At 30.2% G+C, this 10,152-nt stretch overlaps 2 protein-coding genes across 3 annotated transcripts; one reads left to right on the top strand and one right to left on the bottom strand.

Moving 5' to 3' along the window:
* The first annotated feature begins 1,844 nt into the window (after positions 1-1,844).
* Positions 1,845-5,069, top strand: LOC104210446 (putative cyclin-D6-1). 2 transcript variants are annotated; one of them, XM_009759345.2, is made up of 6 exons: positions 1,845-2,126; positions 2,211-2,297; positions 2,431-2,523; positions 2,610-2,814; positions 2,909-3,039; positions 4,442-5,069. In XM_009759345.2, the coding sequence occupies exons 1-6, from the start codon at positions 1,959-1,961 to the stop codon at positions 4,634-4,636; spliced, it is 879 nt and encodes a 292-aa protein (XP_009757647.1). In that variant the 5' UTR covers positions 1,845-1,958; the 3' UTR covers positions 4,637-5,069. The 2 variants fall into 2 exon arrangements, with proteins under 2 accessions (XP_009757647.1, XP_009757646.1); XM_009759344.2 differs by having other exon boundaries at positions 2,428-2,523.
* Positions 5,070-5,675: 606 nt separating this feature from the next.
* Positions 5,676-7,307, bottom strand: LOC104210444 (berberine bridge enzyme-like 22). The gene has a single exon (XM_009759343.2). It carries the CDS (start codon positions 7,305-7,307, stop codon positions 5,676-5,678), a length of 1,632 nt encoding a protein of 543 aa, XP_009757645.1.
* Positions 7,308-10,152: the final 2,845 nt, after the last annotated feature.

Raw genomic sequence — 10,152 nt, 5'->3', positions numbered from 1 at the left:
CTTTTTAACTTAAACTACTGCACTTAATTCAAATATAAATTGTAAAAAATATTTTCTTAATTATTTGAACACATTATATCTAATTGTTATAGTAGTATTTCACTATCACTTTCTTTCTCTACATAATGTTTCCAAAAATTAAAAATTGTGAAATAAAATAAAATCAATCATGTTGATCGTAAATAATTATTAAATAGGATTTTTTATTTGTGGAAAGCTTTCAAAATCTATTTAGTATAAAATTATGAGTCAATCTAAATTGATTTCCTCCATAAACTAAATTTGATCAAATCTAATTTATCTTAATCCTTATTAAATTTGTCTAAATCTATTTAGAATATGCCACTTGGCTTAATCACAATGCTAATTATTTATGGTAACTTTATTCCTTTAATATATATATATATATATATATATATATATATATATATATATATATATAGAGAGAGAGAGAGAGAGAGAGAGAGAGAGAGAGATATTTTTATTTTTCCTAATAAGACTTCAATTTCGTGGCCTTATTCGTGTTTGGGTGTCATAATTTTAAAAAAGTTTGATCCCAAATTCAAATTATCTTTTCCTTTTAATTATATTATTAAATGTTTAATATTTTCTTTAATTTTACAATTATGTTATCTAATATATAGTATTATCAGGTTCTATGTGACTTTTCATTAACTTGTTACTTTATTTAATATCATTATCCACTACTATCCTTTGATGTAATATATATAGATATGTAAATTTTTTAATCTTGAAATATATATTTATTTTATTAAACATATTTCTCATTTTTTTAAATTATTTAAATTTAGTAATCATATTTTAAATATTTTATATTTACTTTATTATTATTTTAAAACTAATATTTTAAATATTCTCACATTATCTCTAACCTATTTGTACTATTGTATGTTTTTAATTTTTATTTTATCTAATAGACTTGAGTTATGTGGCCTTATCCACATTGTGACCTTTTTTTATCATAAAAGGGAAAATCTTTCTCATCGCAATTTAAATAAGTTTTACCTTTATTTTTATTTATTTGAACCTTATTTTTTCTATTATATTATTCAAAATTTAATATTATTACATTGTTGTGGCTTTTCATTTTGCTTGTTTGAATTTAGTATCCATTTTTATCACATCCATTCTAATATAATACATATAAAAATTTAAAATTATATATATATATATATATATAAACCCAAATTCAAATATGCATATCCTTCTATGTTTTAAATTGAACCGCATTTTACAAAAATTATGTTATGCTTTTTAACTTAAACTATTGCACTGAATTTAAATATAAATTGTAAAAAATATTTTCTTAATTGTTTGAACACATTATATCTAATTGTTATAGTAGTATTTCACTATCACTTTCTTTCTCTACATAATGTTTCCAAAAATTAAAAATTGTGAAATAAAATAAAATCAATCATGTTGATCGTAAATAATTATTAAATAGGAATTTTTATTTTTGGAAAGCTTTCAAAATCTATTTAGTATAAAATTATGAGTCAATCTAAATTGATTTCCTCCATAAACTAAATTTGATCAAATCTAATTTATCTTAATCCTTATTAGATTTGTTTAAATCTATTTAGAATATGCCACTTGGCTTAACCACAGTGCTAATTATTTATGACAACTTTATTCCTTTAATATATATATATATATATATATAGATTATGTATGTTGAAGCACAAGTTCTTGTAAAAATCATGTACCATGAGCTATAGTAATTGTACGTTTGTTTTGTTGGGTAGGACAAACGTGGCAGGAATTCAAAACCTTTAAAAGGGTATAAATAAGGAGGTTTGGTGAGAAGCCGAAGACATAAGTTTGTTTCTTTTATTCTAAAGCACAAAAAAGGCAAAGCTGCTCTGTTTCTGTTTTCATATTCTGAAACATTCACTTATGCTTCTCTAAATTCAACTGTTTGACCGAAAAGAAAAATGAAATTCGATCTCGAGAATCCATTAACGAGCTCAAAGGAACACGAAAACGACACCGTTTCAGCTCTCTTCGCCGCCCAGTCCGATCACATGCCTTCCTTTTTTTCATTCAAATCTACTGACATTCTCTTCTCTATTCGCCACCATGCCTTTTCTCTTATTTCTCAAGTAAATACAGCTCAAAATTTCTTTCTCTAGATTTTTTTTCTCCTTTTTATCTGCAAATAATTAATTTTGTGTTGATTTTTGCAGGCACGGTTTTCTTACAATTTAGATGAATTTTCTACATATCTCGCTGTCAATTACATTGATCGTTTCCTCTCCAAACAACCAGTTCCGGTAAATCAATTTCATATTCACATACAGAATATAAATGTCTGATGTGAATGTTATAATGAGAAATTGAAATGTGAAATTTACAATATGAAAATTGAAGATCTGATATGGAAATCCTGTTTACGTACCTCAGCAGAATAAGCCATGGATTCTACGGCTTCTCGTTATTGCTAGCCTATCACTCGCTGCTAAGATGAGAAGCATCAACTTGTCACTCTTCGATTTTCAGGTAATTAAACTGTCAATAATTATAAGATAAAGCAGTTTATCTTATGATAATTTAATCTGATTAATTCAGTGAAACAATTTGAACAGAGAGAAGACGTAGGTTTAATTTTTGATGTGGAATCCATTCAACGAATGGAGGTTTTGATTCTCACAACGCTTAACTGGCGATTACGATCTATCACGCCTTTTGCGTTTCTGGATTTTATCAACTCGTTGTTTGAACTCAGTGACTCGTCTCTGAGTCAAACTCTCAAAGACCGAGCTACAGATATTATCTTCAATTCTCATTACGGTATAATGTGAAATCTCTGTTTAATTCATATTAGGAATTTATTAGCTGTATTTTGATCTTTGTTTAGTAATGTTAATTTTTGCTTTAATTACAGAAGTTAAGCTTTTTGAGTACAAACCATCGATATTGGCAGCATGGGCGCTACTTTGTGCAGCTCAGGAGTTGATTCCGCAGCAATTTTCTTTTTTCTTGGATGCAGTTTCTAAATGCGAATATATAAATAAAGTAAGACTCTCTTCTCTATTTCACTTTATTTTTAACTTTTTAATGTGCTGTTTATGTTTAGGACTTAAATTGTGTAAACTGGAAAAGAAGGTCTATAACTAGGGGCGTTCATGGTTTGGTTTGGATCGGTTTTTCCCTAAAAAATAATCAAATCAAATAAGTTGATTTTTCAAATATTAGAACCAAATCAAACCAATTAAATCGGTTTTTTCTCGATCCGGTTTATATCGGTTTTTCGGTTATTTGTCGATTTTTTTCTTAAATATAATACATATACTACCAAACACATTTCGGCGACCACATTTTTAACGTAACACTATCAAATCAATTGCCCTTTGAAAAATCTATTATTTACCAAGATATATTGATGATAATTGAATCAAATAGTGATGAATAATTTAAGGACTCAATTAAAAATATATTGTTTTTAACGTGAAATAGATTCTTACACTTAACAAAAGAAAACTACTAATCAAACTAGAATGTAAAGGTAAAGAACTGTACTAAAAGTGCAAACGATTAACATTTACTATAAAATTTTTAAAACTTTGTATAAAAGTATATATATATATATATATATATATATATAGGTGTAATTCCAAATTTAAAATAGCTACTCTTATATTTGGTTTGGTTAGGTTATTTTTTTTATTAAAATCAAAACCAAACCAAATTTGATCGGTTTTTAAATTTCAAAACCAAAACCAAACCAAACTAAAAAGTATCGGTTTTTTGGTCGGTTTGGTTTGGTTTTCGGTTTGGTTTGATTTTTCAGATTTTTATGAACACCCCTATCTATAACCTGCTGCAACCTTAGAGGGAAAATGACAAAAATGGTCCCTTATGTTTGAGAATAGGTTAAATATAGTACCTTAAGTATGTACTGAACAATTTTAGTCATTTAAGTTTGTCTTCATCAAATATTTAACAATTTATGTTGGTTAGATTTGATGAAAACAGTGGAAGAAAGTATAACACAAAAATAGCAGAAACTACAAAAATTATACCTCAGGATAGTTCCCGCTAATTTTTTTTCCACAGTTCCCGTCAAATCTAACATATAAAGTTTGTTAAATATTTGACGAAGACCAGAATTGTTAACTTTTGACAAACTTAAAGTACCAAAACTGCTCATTACATACTTAAAAGATCACTTTAAACCTATCTTCAAACTTAAGGGGCTATTTTTGTCATTATTTTCGTAGACACAAATTAAATTTAACATAATTTTTTAAGTTACAGAATCATATTTTCACACCTATTTTATTTACTACTTATAGTTAATCTCTGATAATTGGTGATACTGTCACTGTATAAGAATTAACTTTTTTTCTATACTCTTTTTTTTTTGTCCTTCTCATAATATCATAATTCAGTCTGTATAATGTTTTAATATTTGTAGGAGGAACTTGTGAATTGTTGGGCTGTAATGCGGGATGCTACAATCAATGAAATGACCTCTAGCTCATTCACACCGAAAAGTGTGCTTGATTATGAAGATACAAGTCCTGAAAACGAGAACAACAGCAAGAGGCGAAGATTGAGTGATTTACGGAATGATCAAACGCTCCATATCTCTCAGCTTCAACACTGCTAAAAGATTGTCTATTGAACATATATTTCAGATTTGTGTTCAGTAAAAGCAGGGAGATGGGAACTGGCGCCAGGAAAAAGTTAATAGTGTTCGAGTGGGAGAGGGCATGGTCTGTTAAATGGACCTTGGGCTTAACTGAATCCGAAAAGCTAGCTCAAAGGGTGAGGATTGCCAAAACCATATAAAGAGTCCAAGGAACCCATCCATCTCCGATATGGGATTCCATTAGACGTACGTTGCTTTGGTGTGAATTTTAGTGGGGTTGTTTGATCTGGGTCGAAGAGATGTTTCTTTCATGTAATTAAAACAACTCTAGTAAACTCATAGTAATATATGCTTTTTGGGAGTAAACAATGTTCAATTTGGGACCGTTTATGTTCAATTTGGGACCGAGGCGTGGTTGTTATTGTTATAAACAATGTTAGTCTTGGTAAAATTTCTTTGCTTCTTCCCCTGTACGCGTCAATTAGTTACTCACTCATTCAAGCACACCCTAGTTTGTCATCTCCTTTTCCTGAATATCATGCCCAGGCTCTCTGATTGTTAAAGCTCAAAATATTACTATTTTTGTTTGAGTGGTTATAAAAATGACTCTACAAGAATTTCTTATATTTTAATTACAGATCTCCTATGAAAAAAGTCATATAACTAAAATAGTATTTGTAAATGGACTACACAAACAAATCTACCAAATTTTTATTGCCCATGTGCAACCAAACATCTTTAAATTGATGGTTTACACTACTTAAATTAGGTTAGGAAGGGAAAGAAATAGTAAAGAGAGAGAAGTAACAACATCAATAAGAAGAAAGGTGTGAGAAAATGATCTCATATGACCAGTTATAATTTGAATCGAAGAACATGACTCCACAAAGATTTCTCGTGTTTTATTTATCGATTACTTGTGTTTTATTTTGCTGATTTCCCACGACAAGAGCATATGATGAATAAGAACATTTGTAATGGTCCATTTAATCAATCTCCCAACAAGTGTAGTTATGTGGAAAGCTTGAAGTGAATTTTTACTCCATTTACCTATCTTTTAAGTTGATACACTAAAAGGTGGAATACTCTGTTCAAATCTGAAAAAATTGCCAGGATCCACTTTGCTCTTCACCTTTGCTAACCTCTCAAAGTTTTCATTGAAATACTTTGCACCCCAAACTTTAGCCTTTGAATAGCTATATACTCCATCATTGGTCCCAAAATCAAGATCTCTATAATTAAGATAAGCAGTTCTAGGACAATGTGACAGAAATGGCTTCATTTTCTCATTTAGTTCCCTCAACCATTTAATCTTCTTGCTAGCTATACTTTCACTATTATCACCCCAATTCACCATATACTGAATATTGAACAAATTTCCCTTCCTATGAGGGAATGGAAGTTCAAATTCTGAAATTTCATCCAATTTTCCACCCAACGGATCCAATATTATCATAGGCCTTTCTTCTTCTAAAAACATACCTTTTATCATTCCCCATACCTCTTCTTGCATTGGAGTTTTCACGAAATCAGACGTCGCCTTTTGGTAATTCTTGGTTTGTGATACCATATTGTTCACTAAAAAATCAATTGAATCGTTCGTTCTCTTAGATGCAAAATACAATGTTGCGCGAATCCAGGGTACTTCAAAGCATTCTTTCTTTATGCAAGGCAATTCACTGCAGTTCATCGTTGGATCTTGAAAACAATCTTTTGAGACTAACCCGAATTCGGGGAACGTTTGATTCAATAAAGGGGTTACCTCACTCGCTCTCCCAAGAAATAGACCTTGAAAAGAAACTTGGACTATTTTTTCATTTCCAAATCCCATATTTTGAATCAAAACCCTCATAAACAAATCTTTAGGAAATTTATGTGACACATTTTGCCATCTTTGGAGTAAATTTATAGTGTTACCTTCTAATTTTCTACGAACCGTGAAAGCAGTAACCTTAGGTGGAATACGTACCAATTTAATTTTCCAAGCTAAAATAACACCAAAACTTGATCCTCCTCCTCCTCTTATAGCCCAAAACATGTCTTCTCCCATTGATTTTTTATCAAGAATTCTTCCATTGACATCCATAACACGAGCATCGATAACATTATCCGCGGATAGGCCAAATTTCCTCATCAAAGTTCCAATTCCACCACCACTAATAATCCCACCACTACCAACACTAGGATATAATCCTCCCGGAAATGCAAGAATCTCACTTTTCTTGGCAATTTCATAATAAAGTTGCCCTAATGTCACACCTGTTTGAATCCAGGCCGTTTCTTCGTTTTTATCAATCTTGATATCATCAAGATTGATTAAATCGAGGATAACGAATTGGGTATTGGTAACCGAGCGAAAAGAGAGACCTTCATAGTCATGACCACCACTCTTGACTCTAATTTGTAAGCCAAATTTTTGGCTACAAAGAATAATAGGTTGGATTTCGGATTCGTTTTTAGGGGCAATAATTAAAATTGGATGTGCATATGAGGAATTTAGCCACCTGGGATTTTTCTGTGCATATTCAAGAAGAGATGAATATGTAGGTGAATTTGGAAAGTGTATATGTTTCTTGATATTGTCTGAAGAATGACTATAAATACACTGCAAAAACTCTTGTTGAGCATTAGTTTCTATTAATAACAAGAATGAAACTAACAAACATGAAAAAAGTTGAAGTCTTCCCATTTTTTTGGAAGAGTTAAAGTTACTAAGCTAAGCTGCTGTTAGAAAATTCAGTATAAGCAATTTTCTGCTTCCGCCTGAATTTGAAAGAACGAAGAAGTAAAAAAATGAGATGACTCTTTCTTGAACTATATCATAAATAGATCGATAATATATAGTGAGATGAATTACTACAAATTAAGGTTCCCATTAAAAGAGAGTTGAATAAAATAACTAGCAAAACGTTACGGTCAGACTTGAAATGAATAAACTATAAATAGGGTCAGTATTAACAGAGAATTGACTGAAAAATTTAGCAAAACATTACGGTCAAAACTTAAGTTCACATATATTATTCGTTATACTTTGGATTCAAATATGTTGGTTTAAATATACCCCTCTTCTATTAAGTTTGTGTAAGTTGGAGATCCAATCCTACATGACAGTGATATTTGATGGGGTGGATGCCACAAGGCATACCACCTCAGTTCCCCTAATCCATATATAAAAGACTAAAATTTAAAATACAATATTTTTCATGGTAGCGGTAATGGTGACAATAGTGGTGGAGGGGAACAAAATTTTGGCGGTAGGAAAAAATAGAAGGACCGATAAAATGGGTTAGGAGCGCTGAGGTGTCAAGCCATGTGACATCCACCTCATCAAATGTCAGTAACACGTAGGATTGGATGTCCACTTTGGACAAACTTAACGGAAAATGATATATTTGAACCAATAGTATAACGACAAAGGTATATTTGAACTCAAAGTATAACGAGGGGTAAATTTAAATTTTTTTTGATAGTACATGGATATATTTGACCTTTTTTCGAATTATGTTTATTTGAAATTTGGAAAATACAATATTAGGATGTGAACGTGAACCAATATGGTTTTGTCAGTATTATTGAAAAAGTAAAGATAATTAGACATAATATACTATTGAGCATGAGGACAATATTGATTATTGAGCTGGTAAGGTCCATTTTGATTTTGGCTGTGAGCTAAATCCTTTGACTTTTATTAATTGTAAGTATTTGCTCTACAGAATTTAGGACCTATTTTTGGTTGGCCATGTTGGATTTAAGCAATTTATATCTATTAGAAAATATCTAGCTCAAGGCCTCAAGTGAACTGTATTCCACTCTTTACTTTTCTTCTTCCTCGTGTCTTTGACTTGTATTAAATTATCTAATCTTAAATACTAGAAAATTTGAGATTTCATTTGAATAGTATTAGTAAATAGTAATCTATGATATTAAAAACATCAAACTGCGAGTTACGTTTGGACGATTTATGTTGAGAAGAGAATTCACCGTCAGATGTTCTTTAATTTTCATTATATCTTTAAAAACAAATTTGACTATAAGAAACAACAATGAAACTTAAACACTTCAAAACTTATACTTAGTATTTGTTTTAAGCAAGGGTTCTATTCGACAGCCATGACAAATTAAAGTCCTTAACCTAATTTATGCCAAACTGATCTACAAACACTTTGAAGCCAAAAAAATAAATAAATCACAAATAGCCTGATTTACAACCACTAATTAAATTAAAAATTAGTCACAATTTCAAAAGTAATTCAAACTTAGCCATTTTTTCATGTAAATCTAAACAAAAACATCCTTAAATATCCGAAAAAAATTTCAGTATAATATGTTAGAGTTCGGATTTTTTTACATATGAGATTCCAACATAGTGTGCTGAATTTTATAATATACTAGAAGTTTATAAGCAAAAACTCCATAATTTAGCATATTATGCTGAAACTTTCCGTGTTGCAGCTAGGATATTTTATCTAGATTTTGTTTCTGTATATATAGTGTTATTTTTAATGACTTTGCAAATGCCGACTATTTTTTATTTACCAATACGAAAACTGGCTAGCCCATGCTATTTGGATTAGATAACATTGGAGTAGAATATAGGAAACCTAGTTCATAATAGAGAATGACTAGTCTTTAATATTGCAACATGAAGGCTAATTAAACGTTGTAAGAGCTTCAACAAGCTCCTTCTCGAATATATTTGAAAATTTTACCTCTTATAGGTTATAACAAACTATTACATCCTATTTATTATAAACCAAAATAATTTTAAAATATTATTACTTATCGTTACCTTTTCTATTTTATAGCAAAATAGGTATTTATTTTATACCCTACCACTGAGGCTTGAAATACGCCCGTTATGCTCTTTCTCTCTTCTTGCGAGCAGGATTCTCAATCCTGTCTCTTCTCCCTCAAATTTCTCTCCCTTTTCCATCAAGGCAGCCATCGTATCAGCCATTTTTGGTGGCAATGGTGGACTTTCTAAAGCGAAGAGAATAGATCTGAAGTGAAAATGGAGTAGGCGAACAAATCTGGCCATGGCTACAGATTAAGTTTTTGGAAATCTGAAGCAGAGTCGCCGGAGAATATTTGAGGGCCGGATTTGTTCATCTCCATTTTTAGTTTTAATACAATATATACAGTATTTTGCTTGATCAGAAAATGCCATCTCCGGCGAACTTTCTTCTATTCTTTGCTATTGAGTCATACAATGATACTATACTTTGTACAAATACACTCAAATACACTATATTTTTGTATAAATATATTATATTTTTGCATATAGTTATGTATTTCGAAATGTTATAGTTTTTAAATATAGCCGAATATCACTATTTTGTGATTTTTTGTTGTTTGAATATAGTCGAATTGAATGCTGTGAATTGAATACAATGTATAATAGTGAATAATGAATAGCAGTGAATTGAATACAATGTATACAACCGAACTGAATAGAACAGTATATACTCTATTTCTTGATTTTTTGTTGTTTGAATACAACTAAATTCAATATAGTAAAATTAAATTGTCACGAC

This window comes from Nicotiana sylvestris, chromosome 9, assembly GCF_000393655.2.
Source record: "Nicotiana sylvestris chromosome 9, ASM39365v2, whole genome shotgun sequence".
Taxonomy (NCBI): Eukaryota; Viridiplantae; Streptophyta; class Magnoliopsida; order Solanales; family Solanaceae; genus Nicotiana; species Nicotiana sylvestris.
Note: the sequence above shows the minus strand (reverse complement) of the source record. Positions and strands in the feature narration are given on the sequence as shown.